Source organism: Saccopteryx bilineata, chromosome 2 (genome assembly GCF_036850765.1).
Source record: "Saccopteryx bilineata isolate mSacBil1 chromosome 2, mSacBil1_pri_phased_curated, whole genome shotgun sequence".
NCBI classification, from domain to species: domain Eukaryota; kingdom Metazoa; phylum Chordata; class Mammalia; order Chiroptera; family Emballonuridae; genus Saccopteryx; species Saccopteryx bilineata.
In genome coordinates this window covers 312,224,893-312,248,798 of record NC_089491.1, presented here as the reverse complement: position 1 = coordinate 312,248,798, position 23,906 = coordinate 312,224,893, and the positions used below count along the sequence as shown (strand labels likewise).

Here is a 23,906-nt window from a genome sequence, read left to right as displayed (position 1 = left end):
CAGACAGAGCCAGATGTGGAGGACATACACAGAGTGGTAGGTGAGCGGCACAGCAGACAGAGATGGACTCAGGCGAGGCCCCAGCTCTGCTAAGGGAGCTGCGATGCAGCCGGCCCCCTAGGGCTGAGGGCAAGGGATCAACCTCAAGTACCTGGCTCTGACTTCCAGGGCCCCGCCCACCTTTCTGTCTCGCTGGCTGCTGCAGAGGGAGGCCAGTCCCCAGGCTGGAGGGCTAAATTTGTTCTTGAAATTGCACCTTGGTCAAGAGAGGGAGATCATCTCCTCCCTTTTATGTCACACTTATTTCAGCTCTCAGATGTTTATTGTTAGGTTTGAAATCTCGCTTCTTTCTGGCTCGCAGACCAATTTCGTACAGGTCTTTCGGGCCATGACTCTTTTTGGGGTGTTTGATTCTAACTCCAGTTTCAGCCGACTGGGGAACTTCTTCAGTATTTCCTATATCACTTTCCCTTTAAGTTATTTTTCCCCCACCCGCCGCCTTCCCAGACTCCCTCTCATTCCCGACATCGCTTGCAGTTTCTAAGAGGACTACATCTCCCATAAATCTTAGCGCCCAAGAGACTAACCTAGGGAACTTCAATTACCGAAATGCTCTCGTATGCACCCCTCCCCCTGCGACTACCGCGGTGACCGACGGGACTTGTAGTCATCTAGGAATTGTTAGGAGATACCACCCCTCAAAAAAACTACTTATCCCAGAAGACCTCGCTCCAGAAGCGGGTTGTCCATCTGTCTTTCTGCGCGCCACTTAATCTTCTTTCCTCGCACTCCAACTCCCGCTGTGCCTTGCGCTGAGCTCCCTGCGGCGGAGAATGGGGCTGTGGTCAAATTTTTTCTGGGAGTTGTAGTTTCTGTTTTAGAGCAGCGAGAGGGGGCGGAGTGACTCGGCGGCCATTAGCTGTGTGTAGTTGTCCGAAACTAGGCGCTTAAGTGAAGAGGGAAGCCTCATTCGGCGGATATCAGCTGTGACGATGGGCTCCTGCCGGGGCTAGTTCTAGAGCACGGAGAAGGTGGACTTTACAGTTCCCCGCCCCGCCGAGTGGCGGGGCCCACTAGGCCTCTGGGCATCCCCGGTCTCAAGTAGGCCTTGTCTGCCGGCAAGGGCGCCCCAAAGCCGGGAGGCGCCATGTCGCTGGTTGCTTACGCCAGCAGCGAGGAGAGTGAGCCGGATGAGGGTGAGCCGGAGGAGGAGGAGGCGGCGGCGCCGGCACCTACATCTGGGCCCACCTTAGGGAGCCTGTTCGCCTCTCTCCCTGCACCCAAGGGTCAGGCCTTGTTGCCTCCGCCCCTTCAGGTGCTGGCCCCAACCTTTCCTCCGCCGCTGTTGCTGCCCCCACCCAGCGTAGACCCACGGCTCCAGCCTCCTCCCCCCTTGCCCTTTGGTCTGGGAGGCTTCCCCCCACCTCCAGGCGTGAGCCCGGCTGAAGCTGCGGGAGTTGGGGAGGGGCTGGGGCTGTCCTCGGCCCTCGGCCCTGGCATCAGTCTACCCGCCCCTGGCGGCGGTGCCGGGCCCTCCCTGGGCCTCCCCAAGCCAAAGAAGAGGACAGAGCCCGTGAAGATTGCGGCGCCAGAGCTGCATAAGGGGGATGTGAGTATGCGGAGAGGGCACCCCTAAACTGTCCGTCAGGGTTGGGCATGGGCTCAGCTGTAGGAAAGACTCCCTCCTATAAAGGCTTCCGTTGATCCCAGACCACTGGCTTTCTGGTACAGGGCAATTAATTGAGCTGAACTTTGTCAGCTTTAGGGAGTTAAGGTATTGGTCCATGCGGACTTCTCGAAGCTGGACCCGCCTGCAGAAGGGCCAGAATCATCACTTGGCCCTGACAGACCCAGAAGCTCAGGCCCAGGGACACTTGGTTCGGTTCCTTGTTCTGCATCCTCACCTTGGGCCAGGTACCCCCTCACCCCGTTATGCTGAGACAGCATAAAATCTGGCACCTGAAGAAGTGGCAGGAGACAGGATTTTTGAGCCCTTGATGAACATTCGAGACTAACCTCTTCCTGTGCCTCTGAATTTAAAAGCATCGGTGTGAATGAAAAGGGTAGGAATCCTGGATTCTATTTTTGAGGGGATTTAGGGGAGAAGTTGACTATTTGTTGAGTTCAGATCCTTTGGGCAGGCTTTGGCGTTTCAGTTGTGACAGACTTCTGGGAGATAATCTTCTAATTTTTACAGACGGAAACGTGTTCAGAATGTAAGATCTTACCTGGTAAAGGGCAGCGTGATTAAGAACTGGTTCTGTCTGAACTCCAGGTCTGTGCTTCGGCTCCGTCATTTGGGTATCGTCAAGACTAAGTGAATTAGGATGCTTGGGCACTATTTTCAGAAGAGTCAGTCAAGCTTATGTTTTCTGTATATTAGAACAGAAAACTAGAAAACTTTTCTGGAGTGTGTACTTTGGGGATAAAGGAGATATTAAGCCTTGAGGCAGGTGGTGGTTTAGAGTTATCCTGAGTTCCTTCCTTTCTCTTTCTTCTGTTAAAGGTTAACCAGTCAATCCCTGGCTTACCTTTGGTAACCCCCCAAGTGAAGCTTGTTCTTTTCTTACTGCTTATAATCAGGCTTCCAACACTGCCTAGGAGCCATTTCCAGTTTTAGCACTTGCTGGTCCCTAAGTTTCTTCCCAGGCATCCTAATGTTCTCTCCCTCATATCTTTCAAGTCTTGGGTTGAAAGATAGTTCTTAGGTCCTGATGGGGTAGCTCAGTTGGTTAGAACATTGTCTGGATACACCAAGGTTGTGGGTTCGATCCCCCGGTCCAGGCATATACAACGAATGCATAAATAAGTGGAACAACTAACTGATGTTTCTCTATCCCTTACCCCTTCCTCTTTTTTTTTTTTTTTTTTTTTTTACAGAGACAGAGAGTCAGAGAGAGGGATAGACAGGGACAGACAGACAGGAACAGAGAGATGAGAATCATCAATCATTTAGTTTTTCGTTTTTAGTTGTTCATTGATTGCTTTCTTATATGTGCCTTGACCGTGGGCCTTCAGCAGACTGAGTAACCCCTTGCTGGAGCCAGCGACCTTGGGTCCAAGCTGGTGAGCTCAGACCAGATGAGCCCGCACTCAAGCTGGCAACCTCGAGGTCTCGAACCTGGCTCCTTGGCATCCCAGTCCGACGCTCTATCCACTGCACCACCACCTGGTCAGGCCCTTCCTCTCTTTCTAAAATCAATTTTAAAAAGAGACCTTTTCAGTGAGGACTTCCCAGCCTACTTATTTATTTACATATTTTACTTACTGATTTTTAGAGCGAGAGGAGAGAAGAGAAGCAGGAAGCATCAACTTGTAGTTGCTTCTCATATGAGCCTTGTCCCGGCAAGCTCAGGGCTTCAAACTGGTGACCTCAGCGTTCCAGGTCGACGCTCTGTCCACTGCTCACCACAGGTCATAGCCTACCTATTTCTTTGCAACCCCCTATCACCCACTCTTCCCTACTCCTTTGTTTTATTTTTCTTCATGGCACTCACCACTATCTAACATACTGGATATTTCATTTGCCTCTCTCACGCTGCTAGTATGCGAGCTCCACAAGGCAGGGTTTATGGTTTATTTTATTCACTGCTCTGTCTCCAGTGGTTAAAACAATGTCTGGCACATACTGAGTACCACCTAAATCTGTTCTGAGTAAATGACTCAACTGAATGTGAGTTATTCATGGGAGGAGCTTTCAGAATCTCCCTAGCTTGTTCCAAACTTTTCTCCATATTATTTCCCCCTTCTTTCTATCTGACTGTTATTTCCTCCTTCCTTCCTTCCTTCCTTCCTTCCTTCCTTCCTTCCTTCCTTCCTTCCTTCCTTCCTTCCTCCCTCCCTCCCTCCCTCCCTCCCTCCCTCCCTCCCTCCCTCTCTTCCTCCCTCCCTCCCTCTTTCTCTCTTTCCTTAGAGGAGGGGAGATAGTGAGGCAGACTCCCACATGCACCCCGACCGGAATCTATCCAGCAACCCTATCTTGGGCCAATGCTTGAATACTGAGCTAATTTTAGCACCTGAGACTGATATGCTCAGACAAACCAAGCTATCCTTAGCACCCAGGGCCACACTTGAACTAACCTGGCTGCGGGGGGGGGGGGGGAGAAGGAGGTGGGGAGAAGCAGATGGTCACTTCTTTGTGCCCTGACTTGGAATCGAACCTGGGATGTCCATATCTTAGGATGATGCTCTGTCCACTGAGTGTCCGGCCAGGGCCAAGTCTGTCATTTCTAAGTCTAGGATCCAAAAAAGCCATCTGTTGCTACAAAGAAACTTAGTTTGGTTTTGATTGAACTTGAAATGGAGAAAAGTAGATTCATTTTCTTGGCATTTTCTTTTCTCTGCAAACTTTATTTCAGCCTAATTGTGATATATGGTGGAAGGTGGCACTTTGAACCAACCTACCTTCTTCCATAGTAACAGTGGAAAGGCTCATTTCTAGGCCTGTGTAGGAAGTGGTATGAAAAGTTTCTGGTAGAGCCTGACCAGGCGGTAGTGCAGTGGCTAAAGCATTGGCCTGGGACACTAAGGACCCAGGTTTGAACCCCAAGGTCACCGGCTTGAGCATGGGATCACTGGCTCATCTGGAGCCCTCCAGTCAAGGCACATATGAGAAAGCAATCAATGAATAACTAAGGTGCCACAACTATGAGTTGATGCTTCTCATCTCTCTCCCTTCCTGTTTCTCTGGCCCTGTCTGTCTCAAAAGAAAAGTTGATGGTAGAGGCCTGGCCAGATAGCTCCATTGGTTAGAGCATCATCTGGAAGCGCAGCGGTTGCAGGTTCGATCCCCACTCAGGACACATACAGGAACAGATCAATGTTCCTGTTTTCTTTCTCTCCCTTCCTTACTCTCTAAAATCAATAAATAAACATTAAAAAAAAGTTTCTAGTAGAAGCTGTAGAATCTTCCATTTAGGCTGGCTGAAGTGGCAGAAAATAAAAGACATCTTTGAATACATGAATTAGGTTTCTTTTTTTGTTCAGAGACAGAGGAGGACAGATAGGGACAAACAGGAGGGAGAGAGATGAGAAACATCAATTCTTCATTGCGGCACCTTAATAGTTCATTGATTGCTTTCTTATGTGTGCCTTGACCGGAAGGCTACAGCAGACCCAGAGCGAGTGACCGCTTGCTCAAGCCAGCGACCTTGGGCTCAAGCTGGTGAGCTTTGCTCAAACCAGATGAGCCCACAGTCAAGCTGGCAGGCAACCTTGGGGTCTCGAACCTGGCCAGCCCTCTGTGTCTCAGTCTGTTGCCCCATCCACTACGCCACCGCCTGTTCAGGCATGAATACATGAATTAGGTTTCTTTAAATGATTTCTCTTTAGAGTTTGATGGTAAAGTAGAACCAGTTAACTCCGAACTCTTACTAATTAATTAATTCAGTGTTGAGCTACTTCTCTGCCAGGAGCTAAGAGTACAGTAGTGAACATGATAGACCCTGCTCAAAAGCTACAGTGGTCTATTGGAGGAAACCAACAAGGAAATAGATTTAAGGTCAAGTCAGAGGAGAAGAGCTGGTGCCATGGGAGTGTTCAGAGGCTGGGGAGGCTTTCAGAGAGAAGAGATGTCTGCATGGACATGAGAGATGAGTAGGAGGGAGCCAGAGAAAGAGGGTAGAGTAGGAAGGATCACATCAGGCAGAGGGAACAGAAGCCTAGAGGTGAGAGAGAATGAAAATACTCTGGGGAAACCTGGAGTGAGTGAGGTACAGTAACGAGCACGCAGGTGGGCAGGGAGAGTGATGGAAGTGGGGGCTGCTGCGAGAGAGGCTGCAGCCGATGGTAATAGGCCTGAGATGGCCTGCTAAGGCCTCTCTGTGTAACTCTAAGGGTAGTGAAGAGCTCTTAAAGACTGAGCAAGAGTTTTCTGTTTACAGAGTGATGAAAGACCTGGGGGAGCCAGACTGGCAGAGACACAGTGTGTGAGAATGATGGCAGTCTGGAACAGGGAGTAATGGGATGGAGAGAACTTGAGGCTCCCGGTCTGCGTAGGAGGCAGGGGTGATGAAACTAGGAGGTTGATTGGATATCATGAATGAAGGCAAGGATTCATGGTTGACTCCCTGTCTTTTGGCTCAGGCAGGTGGAAGGGCAGTGGTGCCATTTATTTAGGGAATACAGGAAGCAGAGCAGATTGGGAACTATTTAGATTTAATTGGTTATAAGTATCAGAAACCACGTGCGGAGGACCCGGGTTCGATTCCCGGCCAGGGCACATAGGAGAAGCGCCCATTTGCTTCTCCACCCCTCTGCCGCGCCTTCCTCTCTGTCTCTCTCTTCCCCTCCCGCAGCCAAGGCTCCATTGGAGCAAAGATGGCCCGGGCGCTGGGGATGGCTCTGTGGCCTCTGCCCCAGGCGCTAGAGTGGCTCTGGTCGCAACATGGCGACGCCCAGGATGGGCAGAGCATCGCCCCCTGGTGGGCGTGCCGGGTGGATCCCGGTCGGGCGCATGCGGGAGTCTGTCTGACTGTCTCTCCCTGTTTCCAGCTTCAGAAAAATGCAAAAAAAAAAAAAAAAGTATCAGAAACCAACTCAAGCTACCTTAAATAGTAATGTGTCATAAATATACCGAGGTACCTTGGAAAGGGCCTGGAATTCGGAATTAAAGGTATGTTGGGGACAGCTTCTTGCACACTTAATTTATTCTTTGTCTGCAGACCAGTTCCTCTGCTTCTTAGTTTTTGTTGCAGGAGAAAGAGAGTACCTTCATGTTTTTTATTTCCTTCATTTTAGTGATCAGCCCAGATTGAACTACAGTCTTAGTCCCAATTCTGGTTTTCCAGGAGAGGTTGGTTTGATTTGGGTCACTCATCAATTAACTGTAGTCAGGGGACAGGTTAGTACCATATCTCTCTCCAGGTGCATTGCAAAATCACATTTTGGCTTTTTTTTTTTTCCTTTGGGAGAGAGACAGACAGACACAGGAACAAATAGGGACAGACGTGCAGGAAGGGAGAGAGATGAGAAACATCAGTTCTTCGTTGTGGCATCTTAGTTGTTCATTGATTGCTTTCTTATATGTGCCTTGACAGGCAGGGGGTGTTTGCACCTTGCTCAAGCCAGCAACCATGTTGTCATGCCTGTGATCCCATGCTCAAGCCAGTGACCCCGCACTTAAGCTAGTGAGCCCAATCTCAACCTGGATCCTCTGTCCCAAGCTGACGCTCTATCCACTGCACCACCGCTTAGTCAGGCACATTTCAGCTTTTTATTTTTATTTTTTTATAGACGCGGGGGGAGAGAGAGAGAGAGAGACTGGAACATCAAGCTGCTCCTTTATGTGCCTTGACTGGGGAATCGAGTGGGCAACCTCTGTGTTCCAGGACAAGGCTCCAACCAACCTAGCTAACCAGCCAGGACATCAGCTTTTGATTTATGTAAAGTTAGGAGTGGTCTGGGCTTTGGCTGGTTAGCTCAGTTGGTTAAAAACATTGTTCTGAAACGACAAGGTTGCAGGTTGGATCCCAGTCAGGGCACACACGGTAAACAACCAAGGAATGCACGACTGAGGGGAACAACAAATGCTTCCCTTCCCCTCCCCTCTCTCTCCCTTCCTCTTTCTGTCTCTATCAATACATTAAAAAAAAGCAAGCAGTGGCCGGATAGCTATACTAGTTGGAGCATCATCCCAGAACAAGGAGGTTGCCAGTTGGATTTCCCGGTCAGGGCACATACAGGAGCAGCTTGATGTTCCTGTCTCTCTCTCTCCGCCTTTCTCTGAAAAAGAAAAAAAAAAAGTTCCATAAAATGTACATTCATTCTCTTTTCCCCTTAGTGACTCTGTAAGGTATTATCCCTAGTTTACAGATGAGGAAATAGAAATTTATGGAACAGAAGTGATTTGTCTAAAACCACATAGCTTGGGAGTAGTAGAAGTCCTGTTTGCACCACGATATGTTTTGTTTTATTGTAGTGCCTATTGAAAACACAGGGGAGCCTCAGGCACCAGAAATAGGAAAGTAATACAATGAGGAGTGCAAACACGGGAGAGAAAAGGACAACCTAGTGAAAGGGCAGATGTAAGCAGAAGACATTCCAGGACATAGAGTACAAAACGTGAAGCGTCCAGCTGTTTGGGTAGGAGTGGAGAGGAGTGTAGTAATGATTTGAGTTTGGAGCAGTGGTGGGATTCAGCTGGTTGGCGCCGGTTTGGCAGAACCGAGAACTAATTTTTTGTTGAGTTAGGAGAACCGGTTGTTAAAGTGGCACCTGTAATCAGGGTTCTCTCTAAGGTGGGCACCTGGGGAGCTGCCCAATGTGGAAATCACAGATTTACATTGCTCACTCGTTTTTTGGTTTTTTTTTTGTGGCAGAGACAGAGTCAGGGAGAGGGACAGATAGGGACAGACAGACAGGAAGGGAGAGAGATGAGAAACATCAATTCTTCGTTGCAGTTCCTTAGTTGTTTATTGATTGCTTTCTCATATGTGCCTGACGGGGGGAAGGTCGGGGGGGGGGGTGCTACTGCAGACCGAGTGACCCCTTGCTCGAGCCAGCAACCTTGGGTCCAAGCTGGTGAGCCTTGCTCAAACCAGATGAGTCTATGCTCAAGCTGGCGACCTTGGGGTCTTGAACCCGGGTCCTTCACGTCCCAGTCCGACACTCTATCCACTGCGGTACGGCCTGGTCAGGCTCCTCACTTTTTTTTTTTTTTTTGTATTTTTCTGAAGCTGGAAATGGGGAGACAGTCAGACAGACTCCCACATGTGCCCTACTGGGATCCACCCGGCACGCCCACCAGGGGGCGATGCTCTGCCCATCCGGGGCGTCGCTCTGTTGCGACCAGAGCCACTCTGGCGCCTGGGGCAGAGGCCACAGAGCCATCCCCAGAGCCTGGGCCATCTTTTGCTCCAATGGACCCTCAGCTGTGGGAGGGGAAGAGAGAGACAGAGAGGAAGGAGAGGGGGAGGGGTAGAGAAGCAGATGGGCGCCTCTCCTATGTGCCCTGGCTGGGAATCGAACCTGAGACTTCCTCATGCCAGGCCGATGCTCTACCACTGAGCCACCGGCCAGGGCTTCACTCTTTTTTAACATTCATCTGCACAACAGTGTATTCTAAGTGCCCGTAGTAAATGTTCATTCCATCTCCAAAAGGTGAAACCAATAGGAAGCTAGGATAAAAGCGAAGAAAATTGCAAGTGAGGACACTAATCAAGAAACAGTATGGAGCCTGACCAGGCGGTGGCGCAGTGGATAGAGCGTCAGACAGGGATGCGGAAGACCCAGGTTCGAGGCCCCGAGGTCGCCAGCTTGAGCGAGGGCTCATCTGGTTTGAGCAAAAAGCTCACCAGCTTGAGCCCAAGGTCGCTTAAGCAGGGGTTACTTGGTCTGCTGAAGGCCCACGGTCAAGGCAAGTATGAGAAAGCAATCAATGAACAATTAAGGTGTTACAATGCGCAATGAAAAACTAATGATTGATGCTTCTCATCTCTCCATTCCTGTCTGTCTGTCCCTGTCTATCCCTCTCTCTGACTCTCTCTCTGTAAAAAAAAAAAAAAAAAGAAACTATGGAAATACCTTTTTTTTTCTTGTGACAGAGAGAGGGACAGATAGGGACAGACAGGCAGGAAGGGAGAGAGATGAGAAGCATCAGTTCTTTGTTGCAGCTCCTTAGTCTCCTTAGTTGTTAATTGATTACTTTCTCATATGTGCCTTGACAGGGTGGGGAGGCTACAGCAGACCATTTGCTCAAGCCAGCGACCTTGGGCTTCAAGCCAGAGACATTGGGCTCAAGCCAGCAACCATGGGGTCATGTCTGTGATCCCACGCTCAAGTCAGCAACCCTGTGCTCAAGCTGGTGAGCCCGTGCTCAAGCTAGGTTGAACCTGTGCTCAAGTTGGCAACCTCAGGGCTTCGAACCTGGGTCCTCCACTCTAGTCTGATGTTCTGTCCACTGCGCCACTACCTGGTCAGGTAATAATAGAAACATCTTAAATAACTTTTATTGCTTTTTTGTCAGGTATTATTTAATGTTTTTTCATTGATATTTTAAAACTCATAATAGTTTTACGCACCTCTTTTATTATTATTTAAGTATTTTTTTCTTTATTAAGTGAGAGACAAGGAGGCAGGGAGGCAGAGAGACAGACTCCTGCATGCCCCCAACAGGGATTCGCCCGGCAAGCCCCCTCCAGGGTGATGCTCTGCCTATTTGGGGCTGCTACTTAGCAACTGAGCTCTTTAAGCACCTGAGGTAAGGCCATGGAGCCATCCTCAGTGCCTGGGGCCAACTGCTCGAACCATTTGAGCCATGGCTGTAAGATAAGAAAAGATGGGGGGGGGGAAGCAGGAGAGAGAGAGGGGTAGAGAAGCAGATGGTTGCTTTTCTTTTTTTTTTTTTTTTTTGAAGCTGGAAACAGGGAGAGACAGACAGACTCCCGCATGCGCCCGACCGGGATCCACCCGGCACGCCCACCAGGGGCGATGCTCTGCCCCTCCTGGGCGTCGCCATGTTGCGACCAGAGCCACTCTAGCGCCTGAGGTAGAGGCCACAGAGCCATCCCCAGCGCCCGGGCCATCTTTGCTCCAATGGAGCCTTGGCTGCGGGAGGGGAAGAGAGAGACAGAGAGGAAAGCGTGGCGGAGGGGTGGAGAAGCAAATGGGCGCTTCTCCTGTGTGCCCTGGCCGGGAATCGAACCCGGGTCCTCCGCACGCTAGGCCGACGCTCTACCGCTGAGCCAACCAGCCAGGGCTAGTTGCTTTTCTTGTGTGCCCTGACCGGAAATCGAATCTGGGGCTTCCACACATCGAACTGATGCTCTACCGCTGAGCCAGTTGGTCAGAGCCCTTTTTAAGCATTAAATGCATGAAATAGTAAACTACCTTTGGTATATCATTTTTTTTATACTTAAAATGGTCATGAGGGCAGAGAACCAGTTGTTAAATTATTTGAATCCCACCACTGGTTTGGAGCCTGGAGTGTGGGGGAAGTGGTGTGGGCCAGAGAGAGGAAGAGAGTCTGTGTCTGTCTGTCTGTCTCTCTTTCTCTGTGTGTCTCTGTCTGTCTTTCTGTGTGTGCTCGGGCCCTTATTTCCACCTTGGCTCCTGGCCCTTGCAACTAGTGATTGCTTTTTGGAGAGGGAGTCTGTCAGAACCAGGGCGTGGGAAGATAAGAAGGAGGCTGCCATGGGGGATGAGGCTCTGATAGATTAGCAGATCCCACTGAGCTTAGCTTAATGGAAAATGTCTATTTCCGTTCTTGCTCTGTAGTCTTGTGGTGTGTGTGTCTTGTCACTCTTGGCAGCTGAAGTGGAGAGGACAGTGGTGGCCATTAGGTTCAGGCTGTTGTGAGGCCAAAGAGAAATACAATATTTTCTTAAGAGATGCAACCATTTTGTGTCTCCAAAACTCAGGAGTGCCAGTTCTGGCCCAGCAATATCTCCCAGCCCTGCATGCTCTGGTAGTCTAGCATTACCCATTTCTCTGGGTCCAGTGACACAGAGCCACTTAGATTGCTATTTGTTGGTCTTTAGTACTCTTTAAGAGGTGACTCCACAGCTTCCATTTAGTACAGTGGTCCCTCGTCTATCACAGGGGTTAGGTTCCAGAACCCCCCGCGATAGGTGAAAATCCACAACGTAGCGGCCATATATTTATTTTATTATTTATATATATTTTAAGGCTTTATAAAACCTCCCCACACTCTTATAAACCTTTCCCACACTCTTATAAACACTTCCTACGCTCTTAAACACTTTCTATACTCTTAAACCCATGTAATTTTAACAACATATAAAATTCTATATGGGTACTCACCAGTGAATATACTACAACTTGAAGGATGATGTTTTAATTAATATTCTTTGTATTTTTATATTGTTTTCAATTTTTTAGGCTAGAAAATGCTTATTTTACTGCAAAAATAATTAAAATAATAAATATATAAAAATACCTATATACCACAAAATCCCATGATATAGCGAAAAATCTGCAATACAAAATTAGATATATATGATTTAAAAATCCACGGTACAGTGAGACCGCGAAAAGTTAACTGCGATATGGTGAGGGATGACTGCATTCCTGAGGAAAATAGTTTGACAGTTTCTCACAGATTTAATTAGAATTACCATATGATCCAGCAATTTCACTCCAAGGTGAAAACAGTTGAAAGCAGGGACTCAAACAGATACTTGTACACCGCTGTTCACAGCAGAACTACTCACTGTAGCCAAAAGATAGCAACAACCCATTGTCCATCAACAGATTAACAAAGTATGGTATAGCCTGACCGATGGTGGCACAGTGGACAGAGCGTCAGCCCAGGATGCTCGGGTCCCCGGTTCAAAACCCTGAAGGTATTGACTTGAAGGTGAGCTTGCCAGCTTGACCAGTGGGTCACTGGCTTGAGTGTAGGATCATCGACATGATCCCAAGGTCATTGCTTGTCCCCAAAGGGGATTGGCTTGAAGCCCAAGGTTACTGGCTTGAGCTCAAGGTTGCTGGCTTCAGGGAGGGGTCACAGGCTCTGCTTGAGCCCCCTCACCCTCCATCAAGGCATGTATGAGAAGCAATCAATGAACAACTAAAGTGAAGCAACTACAAGTTTATGCTTCTCATCTGTCCTTCTCTCCTTTCCTGTCTTCTCTCTCTAAAATAAAAACAGCAACCTCAAAACCCTACAAAATGTGGTATATGCATACAAGGAATACTATTTAGCTTTAAAAAAGATTGAAGTTCTGATATGTGCTACAACATGGGTGTACGTTGAAGACCTTATGCTAAGTAAATAATAAACTAGACATAAAAGTACACATGTTCCACAGCCAAGTCAAATTCAACCCCTGCTCCCCCCATAGCAGGGGCTGGCCCAGATGGCTGCTACAGCAAGCTCCACCGCTCATGGGCTCTGGGTTCCTGCCCTGGGACCTGGGGATAAGTTTAGCTGTGGACATGGAAAAAAAAAAAAAAGTACACATGTTGTATGATTCTACTTATATGAGGAACCCCAGTAGGCAAATTCATAGAGATGGAAAGAGGAATAATGGTTAGCAGGTGCTGGAGGTTAGGGAGTGGGAAATAGGGATTTCTTGTTTAATAGGTATAGAGTTTCCCTGGCCTGTTGGCTCAGTGGTAGAGCGTCGGCCTGGCGTGCAGAAGTCCCGGGTTCGGTTCCCGGCCAGGGCACACAGGAGAAGCGCCCATCTGCTTCTCTACCCCTCCCCCTCTCCTTCCTCTCTGTCTCTTCCCCTCCTGCAGCCGAGGCTCCATTGGAGTAAAGATGGCCCGGGTGCTGGGGATGGCTCCTTGGCCTCTGCCCCAGGTGCTAGAGTGGCTCTGGTCGCAACAGAGCGACGCCCCGGAGGGGCAGAGCATCGCCCCCTGGTGGGCAGAGCGTTGCCCCCTGGTGGGCGTGCCAGGTGGATCCTGGTCTGGCGCATGCAGGAGTCTGTCTGACTGTCTCTCCCCGTTTCCAGCTTCAGAAAAATACAAAAAAAAAAAAAAAAATTGGTACAGAGTTTCTGTTTGGGATGATGAAAAAATTCTGGAATATACAACATCGTGATTATAGAATTGTACAATTGAAACCTACATAACCTTATTAACCAATGTTACTTTAATAAATTCAATAAAAAAGGAATATTTTAAAAATTTCCATATAAGGCCCTGGCCGGTTGGCTCAGTGGTAGAGCGTTGGCCTGGCGTGTAGAGGTCCCGGGTTCGATTCCCGGCCAGGGCACACAGGAGAAGCGCCCATCTGCTTCTCCACCCCTCCCCTTCTCCTTCCTCTCTGTCTCTCTCTTTCCCTCCCTCAGCGAGGCTCCATTGGAGCAAAGATGGCCCGGGCGCTGGGGATGGCTCCTTGGCCTCTGCCCCAGGCGCTAGAGTGGCTCTGGTCACAGCAAAGCGACGCCCCGGAGGGGCAGAGCATCGCCCCCTGGTGGGCAGAGCGTAGCCCCTGGTGGGCGTGCCGGGTGGATCCCGGTAGGGCGCATGCGGGAGTCTGTCTGACTGTCTCCCCATTTCCAGCTTCAGAAAAATACAAAAAAAAAAAAATTTACATATGAGCAGAACCTTGCAGTTCAAACCCATATTCAAGGATGAACTGTATATGTTTTTTTTGTTGGTTATTTTTGGACAAAGACAGAGTCAGAATTAGGGACAGATAGAAAGAGAAAGAGATGAGAAAGAAGCATCAGTTCTTTGTTGCAGCTCCTTAGTTGTTCATTGATTGCTTTCTCATATGTGCCTTGACCAGGGGGCTACAGCAGAGCGAGTGACCCCTTGCTCAAGCCAGCAACCTTTGGGCTCAAGCGAGCGACCATGGGGTCGTGTCTGCGATCCCATGCTCAAGCCAGCAACCTCACGCTCAAGCTGGCGACCTCAGGGTTTTGAACCTGGTCCTCCACATCCCAGTCCTTCGCTCTATCCACTGTGCCACCGCCTGGTCAGGCGAACTGTATATGTTTTGTGAATATTTTCTCTTATCCCATATCTTGCCATTTCACTTATGTAGTACTTTCATGAACTAAACATTTAGATTTAAGTGTAGTTCAATTTATGCATTAATTTTATGGTTTTTTGATTATCTAGGTTAATAAATTTTTCTCTATCCTAAAAAAACCCATAAATGTATTTAGTTCCACTGAATTGTATGTTTAAAATAGTTAAAAGGATAGATTTTATGTTATATGTGTTTTACTATGATATAGAAAAACAATATGCTTCTGTACTTCTCCCCATCAAGGAAGTTCTTCTTGAGTTTAAATTAAATATTGTGTGCTTAGGCTAAACCCATTGCTTCTAGCCAGTTCTTGATAGAAGCTGAATAGATTTCCTTTCAAATGTTTCAAGGCATCTCTATTTCCTCCTCCCTCTATCCCTCCCCAGGGTGACTGGAGGGTATATGGCACATCTTTTATCATTTGGATTACACATCTCTCTGCTTTTTGGTACTCTAAACCAAAATTATTATCTTTTGTGAAGTATGTGGATAATTCTTGCTGAGCTTTCCTTCTGTTTCCTGTTAGTTTTCAGTCAGGTCCCTACATGCCCAGAAGTGCTTTGAGTGGTATCTAAACTTCTTTTCATAGTGAACCTGTAAGTTCCATGTTTCCAGCCTTTTCTAGGATGGAGTTGGGTAACGTTATGTATTTTAGCCAACTCCATCCTAGGGTCAAAAGTTGTTCCTTATTTTATTTCCCTGCCCTTCCAGGCCTTTGGAAACCCTTTCTGGCCCTGGGTGGATTACTGAATGTCTGTGAGCCTTGTTTGTCAGCTTTGTAAGAAGTGAAGATTTATTTCTACTCCTTCTTCAAAGATGAAGTCATGACTTAACAAGGGTTTAGGAGCTTAGTATGTTTTTGAGTCTTATTTTGGTGTTTTATTTTAGGGAGTCTGTCATTTAGTGACCATCATAAGATGATTTATAATGGGGTATAGTAGATTTGTATAATATGTTCAGTGAGAGAAGAATAATTGTGAGTAACCATAACAGTTCTTTAAATCCAAAAACAATAAGATATTTCTAAAGTCTTTGTACAGTTTTTTAAAATGTGCTTTTAAACCTTAAACTTAGGTTGTTAGTATAATGGAAATGATCTTTAATATTGAAAGAGAAGTTGAATGTTCTGCCCGCAGTTGACTTGGCCTTCAATTCTATTAGCTGTAGGACAGTTGGCCTACACTTTCACAGTAGCCACTTTTTGTTTGTCTGAAAAATAAGAATATATTAATACTTATAGAATTTTATTGTGTAATTTTTTTTCTTTTCCAAGTGAGAGGAGAGCAGAGAGAGAAACAGACTCCCACATATGCTCCAACTGGGATCCACCTGGCAACCCCCATCTGAGGCTGATGTTCTGCCCATCTGGGGCCATGCTCGCAATGAAGCTATTTTTAGCACCTGAGGCAGAGGCTCCACGGAGCTATCTTCAGTGCCTGGGGTCAACACGCTTAAATCAATTGAGCCATGGCTGTGGGAGAGAGAGAGAGAGAAGAGGAATGGGAAGGGGAGAGAAGCAGATGGTTGCTTTTCCTGAGTGCCCTGGCTGGGAATGAAACCCAGGACATCCACATGCTGGGCCAATGCTCTACCACTGAGCCAACCAGCCAGGACCATTTTTTTTTTTTTAAATAGTTTTCTTTTTTTTTTTTTTTTAAATAATTTTTATTTATTTATTCATTTTAGAGAGGGGGGAGAGAGAGAGAGAAAGAGAGAGAGAGAGAGAAGGGGGAGGAGCAGGAAGCATCAACTCCCATATGTGCCTTGACCAGGCAAGCCCAGGGTTTTGAACCGGCAACCTCAGTGTTTCCAGGTAGGACCATTTTTTTTTATTTTTAAAATTTTATTTATTGATTTTAGAGAGAGAGAAGAAGGGAGAGAGAAACATCAATTTGTTGTTCTACCCATTTGTACATTCATTGGTTGATTCTTGTATGTGCCCTGACCTGGGATTGAACCCACAACTTTTGCATATCTGGACCACACTCTTATCAACTACCTGGGTAGGGACAAATGTAATTTTCTTAAACTTGGATAAAATTAGTTTATTTTCACATTGTTTCCATTAAACCTATTCTCTTAGATATTAAGGTTTAAATATGCCTGGGAACTTCATGGGACCCTTATATACCTCCTTATATACCTCATAGTAAGGCAGTTCTGTGTGGTCTGCTGGAAAGATTCATGTCTTCATGGTCAAAAGATGGGAGGTAGTCAGGAGCCTCTGAGGCGATAGGAGTTTAGAACAGAGAGGAAAGGTTGAAAATACTTAGGTGTTTGGGACTTAAGCCTTTTTTTTGGTTGAGTTTTCCATCTTGACAGACTAGAGAGAATAATAATCCTTGAACTTTTTTTTTTTTTGACAGAGACAGAACGTCAGAGAGAGGGACAGACAGGAAGGGAATGAGATTAGAGGCATCAATTCTTTGTTGAAGTACCTTAGTTGTTCATTGACTGCTTTCTCATGTGTGTCTTGACCCGGGGCTACACCAGAGCGAGTGACCCCTCGCTCAAGCCAGCAACCATGGGGTCATGTCTATGATCCCATGCTCAAGCCAGCGACCCCGCGCTCACACTGGTGAGTCTGTGCTCAAGCTGGTGACCTCGGGGTTTTGAACCTGGGTTCTCTGCATCCCAGGCTGACACTCCATTCACTATACCACTGCCTGGTCAGGCAATCCTTGAACTCTTTAGAATTTTAGTTTATATACATTTTCACTCATAACGGCTTCATGCAATCTCTAGAACATCTTTGTGACATGGGTATTTCCAACTGAGGCTTGGAGAGTTAAATTAAATGGCTTATTGGGGATACCCTAGCCAGTAGATGGTAAAGCTGATACTCAAACCTATATTTCTGGTTTTGTGCCTGGTACTTTCTTGGCGTTGTCTTGTGGGATCTAGTCTGATCTGGTCAGGGTGGATCTCAAGCCTGGACAGAGATATACAGATCAGCATGATGGTGCTACAAAAGAATGGGAGCCAGAATTGATTCAGCCATTATTTATCCTCTCTGAGCCTTATTTTTCTTAACAGTACAATTGAGTACCTACCTTGAAATATTATGGGGGTTAAATGAAGGATTGTGAGTAAATTGTGTGACTCGTAGTCGATGGCTGTCCTTTCCTTTACCATGCTGTCTTATCCCTTACATCACAGTACCAAGATGGGTGGTTTTTTATACATTTGGCAGCAGTTAATTAAAATCAGTATGCACTGTACTGGGAGGCACTATGGAACTATAAGATAGGGCCTTTGCTCTCAGAGTAGAGGGGAGAATGCACACGTGAAGAGTGTAACATTTCCAGAGCAAGCACAAATAAATCAGTTAGTGTGATCCTACCCCAGCAAGTGAGTAACACAGAATAAAAAAGAACCAGGTGAGATTCACCAGGAAGACTTCTCAGTAGTTTTGAGTGAGGAAGTACAGAATGCAGGTTGACAGGAGAGTGAGCAGTGGTAGTATAGGTACAGGGAGAGAGAGTGATAAGATGAGGGACTTACATGAGAAGAAAGCACAAATGTAGGAACAGCAGATTCTTTGACGGGTTGTTTTGAACCACACTTGATGCCCTTAACTCTTTTTTTTTTTTTCTTTCCAGAGACAGAGAGAGAGTCAGAGAGAGGGATAGATAGGGACAGACAGACAGGAACAGAGAGAGATGAGAAGCATCAATCATCAGTTTTTCGTTGTGGCACCTTAGTTGTTCATTGATTGCTTTCTCATATGTGCCTTGACCGTGGGGCTACAGCAGACCGAGTAACCCCTTGCTCAAGCCAGTGACCTTGGGTCCAAGCTGGTGAGCTTTGCTCAAACCAGATGAGCCTGCACGCAAGCTGGCAACTTCAGGGTCTTGAACCTGGGTCCTCTGCATCCCAGTCCGACGCTCTATCCACTGTGCCACCACCTGGTCAGGCGATGCCTTAACTCTTAACTGCCTTTATTACAGTTATTTGGTACTTGTCATTCTTCTTATTGGACTGTAAGGTCCTTGGGGGAAGGAACTTTTTTCATGTCGTGGCACATACAGAAAATCTTTAAAGCACACTGGAGTAAGTGGTCCACGATTTGCCTCTGGAGACCAGTGGGACAGGAGTCTACCTGCTCCAGGTCCTCCCTGGTGCCCTGTGGACTGAGTGGACCAATATCATAGCTATAACCCAGCCATAGGATACCAGTTGGGAAGTCCTATGTGCAGTACCTGGCATGGAGTCCTGCATAGAATAGTTTCTTTGTAAAGATCATTAAAAGATCCTGGTAGCAGACAAATTCAGAAAGGAGAGATGGGAGTGTCAATTGAAAAAGATAGAGAATTTGTGTTCTTCTAGAATCTTGGAGGTGAGTGGAATCTTAGATTCCTACCTAATCCTCTTTATTTACAGATGCCTAAACCAAAGTCCTGAGAACAAATGGAAAACTTTTCAGGTTCTTGGTTTGGCGATTACTTTTAGAAATAAAATCTTAAAGGTTGCTATTTATATGCGTTTCATTTTTCTGATAGTTGAAGATACTGAGAGCTAGCATTGAGTTAGAAGTTTAGGTATTTTTCAGTGTAAGAGCTTATATTAGAAACAGTTCTGATGAGTCAGAGGGATAACACAGATGACCTGTCTTGCCCCAAATTCTCGCAGTTCATCATTTGCTACTTGCCTTCTTCCTGGACATGAACAACTGTTTGGCAGACGATATATCATACTTAGAGAGGGAATGGATTTTCTCCAATGGCTTTGACCTTGAATGCCTCATAGAAGAGTAGTTAACACACCACTTAATCCCACTGGAGTTCTCCAGCCCTGTGGTTATGTAGTCTTTGTATAAGTGGTTTTAGAAGTGAAGCTGAGATTGGGTGAGATTGTAGGCCAAATCCCATTCATCTTCTAGTGGACAGATTTATAGAAAAAAGAATGGGGATAGCTTTTATTTCCACAAAAGACTAAATGGGAAGGAATAGTTTTAATTTAAAGAAATAGAAATTGATGCCAAGAAGGCTGTGTAACAGGTCTGGAGATAGGGGAATTAAAGACCAGGGAGGGTCAACACATATCCCGTTCTCTGAAGATACTTGAAATCAGGAAGGGAGCTCTGAAGTTGGGCTGGACCTGGGGTGGGTGTGCCTCTTGTACAGAGGTGGGGCACAGAATGTGGCTGCTGTTGTCCAGTTCTTCATATGTGCTTCTTTTAATGTGTTTCCTCCATTCTCCTTAAACAATGAGGCCTTATTTCATTTCTTTTTCTCTTAGTCAGATTCCGAGGAAGATGAACCCACAAAGAAGAAAACTGTCCTTCAGGTAAGCTTTGTGACATAATAGAAACCATTTCTTCTCTTTCCATATTGCTTCCTGAAAGGCAGGATTTGTGATGCCCGGTGGTTTCCAGATCAGTCTGAGAACAAATGCAGGTATTTGAGGACTGATTACTTAAATATGATTTTGTTTCCTTTGATAATATCAGAGTTTGTGCTTCTCTTTCCTCTCCTCACTGTTTCCAGGCTTGAGTGTTCTGGTGTTACTTCTCTTACAGGACAGGTAGAGGTATGGGAGATGAATTGGAACTCAATTTAATTCATTATGTTTCAGATAAAAGGATTATTTAAGATGGATAGAATAAACAGATTGGTTAAAATGATGTTAGGAACATGTATTTATTTATTAAAAATATTTTTAACCTGACCTGTGGTGGTGCAGTGGATAAAGCATCTACCTGGAATGTTGAGGTTGCCAATTCGAAACCCTGGGCTTGCCTGGTCAAGGCACATATGGGAGTTGATGTTTCTTGCTCCTCCCCCCTTCTCTCTCTCTCTTAAATAACACTATATGCAGCACTGCTCTAAGTGCTTTTTTTTTTTTTTTTTTTTAATTTTTTTTATTTATTCATTTTAGAGAGGAAAGAGAGAGAGACAGAGAGAGAGGAGAGACAGGGGGGAGGAGCTGGAAGCATCAACTCCCATATGTGCCTTGACCAGGCAAGCCCAGGGTTTCAAACCGGCGACCTCAGCATTTCCAGGTCGACGCTTTATCCACTGCGCCACCACAGGTCTGCTCTAAGTGCTTAATAGCATTTAATTGGTTTAGTCCTTGTAATATTGCCCAAGTCCCCGGTTGGTAAACTGTGGCTCGCGAGCCACATGTGGCTCTTTGGCCCCTTGAGTGTGGCTCTTCCACAAAATATACCACATGCAGGCGCTACCTCTATAAGGAATGTACCTACCTATATAGTTTAAGTTTAGAAAATTTGGCTCTCAAAAGAAATTTCAATCGTTGTACTGTTGATATTTGGCTCTGTTGACTAATGAATTTGCCGACCACTGGCCTAAGTGTTATCATCCTGTGTTATGTTTTTTTTATTTATTCATTTTTAGAGAGGGAGAGAAAGAGAGAGAGGAGAGAGAGAAGGGGGGAGGAGCTGGAAGCATCAACTCCCATATGTGCCTTGACCAGGCAAGCCCAGGGTTTCAAACCGGCGACCTCAGCATTTCCAGGTCGATGCTTTGTCCACTGCGCCACCACAGGTCAGGCCATCCCTGTGTTATGAATGAGGAAACTGAGCGCTTAAATAACTTGCTCAAGCCTGACCAGGTGATAGCACGGTGGAGCAATGGATAGAGCATAGGACTGGGATGGTGAGGACCCAGGTTCGAAACCCAGAGGTCGCCGGCTTGAGTGCGGGCTCATCTGGCTTGAGGGCAGGATCATAGACATGACCCCATGGTTGCTGGCTTGAGCCCAAAGGTCGCTGGCTTGAAGCCCTAGGTCGCTGGCTTGAGCAAGGGGTCACTTGCTCTGCTGTAGTCCCCAGTTAAGGCACATATGAGAAAGCAATCAATGAACAACTAAGATGCCACAACAAAGAATTGATGCTTCTCATCTCTCTCCTTTCCTGTCTGTCTGTCTGTCCCTGTCTTTGTCTCTTTCCAAAAAAACCCCACAAAACTTGCTCAAGGTCAGACAGCTGGGGGAGTGGAGCAGAGCTGGGATTTAGACTTAGGCTGTCTGACTGTAGATTTCACACTCTTTTAGTATATGTGCTGCCAAAGTGAGCACAGGATTCCAAGCTCTTAACCTGCTGCATTTGGCTGCTGCTCTGTAATCAAGACCAGAAGTCGCCTGACCAGGCGGTAGCGCAGTGGATAGAGCGTTGGACTGGGATGCCGAGGACCCAGGTTCGAGACCCTGAGGTTGCCAGCTTGAGCACGGGCTCATCTGGTTTGAGCAAAAGCTCACCATCTTGGACCCAAGGTCACTGGCTCGAGCAAGGGGTTACTCAGTCTGCTAAAAGCCCGCGGTCAAGGCACATATGAGAAAGCAATCAGTGAACAACTAAGATGTCGCAATGCGCATTGAAAAACTAATGATTGAGGCTTCTCATCTCTCCGTTCCTGTCTGTCTGTCCCTGTCTATCCCTCTCTCTGACTCTCTCTCTGTCTGTGTAAAAAAAAAAAAAAAAAAAAAAAAGACCAGAAGTCTTCAACCAGCCACTGCCAGAGAGATGCTCTTTCTGCTATTTGCTCTGTTTTTCCTGTCCCAGTTTCTTTATTCTGGCTCTCAAGATTTTCTTCCTGTTCTACTCTGCATTTGGTGATTTATATGCTCTCTGAATTCATGTTGATCAAAAGTGGTCCTGCCTTTATAATGTTGTCGCATGATTCAGATGCAAGATGCTGAAGCTGCCCCTTTCCTTGACTCTGTTAAGATGTCAGTTCCACTGCTGAGAGGTCTTAGAAGGATGTAGTTACATCGAAATTAGAAAGATGACTGGCCAGCCCTGGCCGGTTGGCTCAGCGGTAGAGCGTTGGCCTAGCGTGCGGAGGACCCGGGTTCGATTCCCGGCCAGGGCACATAGGAGAAGCGCCCATTTGCTTCTCCACCCCTCCGCCGCGCTTTCCTCACTGTCTCTCTCTTCCCCTCCTGCAGCCAAGGCTCCATTGGAGCAAAGATGGCCCGGGCGCTGGGCATGGCTCTGTGGCCTCTGCCTCAGACGCTAGAGTGGCTCTGGTCGCAATATGGCGACGCCCAGGATGGGCAGAGCATCGCCCCCTGGTGGGCAGAGCACCGCCCCTGGTGGGCGTGCTGGGTGGATCCCGGTCGGGCGCATGCGGGAGTCTGTCTGACTGTCTCTCCCTGTTTCCAGCTTCAGAAAAATGAAAAAAAAAAAAAAAGAAAAAAAAAAGAAAGATGACTGGCCAGAGTAATACTGTCCATATTTGTAATGGGTGATGGTGGAGGAAATTGGCATGCTGAGGCTGAAGGAGGCCATTCTCCTGTTACAAAATGGCTTCCTGGAGGAGGTGGACTGGCATATAAAGTGATAGGAGGACACTGGCTCAGATCAGAAGGCATCCCAGTAGTAAAGAGCCATCTTCCAGATGGTAGGAACAGATGAGTGGATAGAGAAACTCTGTGCTGTTAAGGCAGAGTGGGGACCCAGCACTGCAGAAGGATGTAGCCATTATTCTAGGTGTCATCTGAGAAGTCGAACACTTCAAAGGTACTCTGAGGATATGCTCCACCTGGTATCTCAGTTTGGTTTCTATGACTCTGAGCTTCTGGGGTCTGCAGGCTGGAATGACTCAAACCTGTCAATACAGACAGCAAGGAGAGGAGCCCATTTTCTGGATGAACAGTGCTGTCTGATTGTTTGACTCAAAAATCTTATTTATGTGCTCTGGACATTTCTTGGCTGAGTGGGTTGTAGTACATTGATGTTCTAAGACCAATGACCTTAATCCATTCTCTTTTTTCATTTTATTTTTTTTAGAGAGAGAGAGAGAAACAGACAGGAAGGGAGAGAGATGAGAAGCATCAACTCATAGTTGTATCACCTTAGTTCATTGATTGCTTTCTCATATGTACCTTGACTGGGGGGCTCCAGTTGAGCCAGTGACCCCTTGCTCAAGCCAGTGACCTTGGACTTTGGGCTCAAGTCAGCAAACATGGGTCACGTTTGTGATCCCACACTCAAGCTGGTGACCCAGCACTCAAGCCGGCAACCTTGGGGTTTTGAATCTGTGTCCTCAGCACCCTAGGTTGATGTTCTATTCACTGCATCACTGCCTGGTCAGGCTATATTCTCCTTTTTTTTTTTTTTACAGAAACAGAGAGAGTCAGAGAGACAGACAGGGACAGACAGACAGGAATGGAAAGATGAGAAGCATCAATCATTAGTTTTTCTTTGTGCATTGCAACACCTTAGTTCATTGATTGCTTTCTCATATGTGCCTTGACCGTGGGCTTTCAGTAGACCGAGTAACCCCTTGCTCGAGCCAGCGACCTTGGGTTCAAGCTGGTGAGCTTTTGCTCAAACCAGATGAGCCCACGCTCAAGCTGGCAATCTCGAGGTCTCGAACCTGGGTCCTCTGCATCCCAGTCCAACGATTTATCCACTGCGTCACCGCGTGGTCAGGCTATATTCTCCTTTTTTAAATTGTCCCTTCCCTCAGCCTCATAGTTAGGCGAGGCT

At 46.9% G+C, this 23,906-nt stretch overlaps 1 protein-coding gene and 1 non-coding gene across 2 annotated transcripts in view; both read left to right on the top strand.

Moving 5' to 3' along the window:
- Positions 1-815: 815 nt before the first annotated feature.
- PRCC (proline rich mitotic checkpoint control factor) overlaps positions 816-23,906 on the top strand; it is a 52,185-nt gene continuing 29,094 nt past the window's right edge. The window contains exons 1-2 of the mRNA XM_066261787.1: positions 816-1,609; positions 19,691-19,738. Of these exons, the coding sequence (XP_066117884.1) occupies positions 1,148-1,609; positions 19,691-19,738 (510 nt within the window). The 5' untranslated portion in view covers positions 816-1,147. The remainder of the gene's footprint in view (positions 1,610-19,690; positions 19,739-23,906) is intronic.
- Positions 12,766-12,901, top strand: LOC136327475 (small nucleolar RNA SNORA5). The gene has a single exon (XR_010729684.1). It is a non-coding gene; the product is annotated as a small nucleolar RNA SNORA5 (small nucleolar RNA).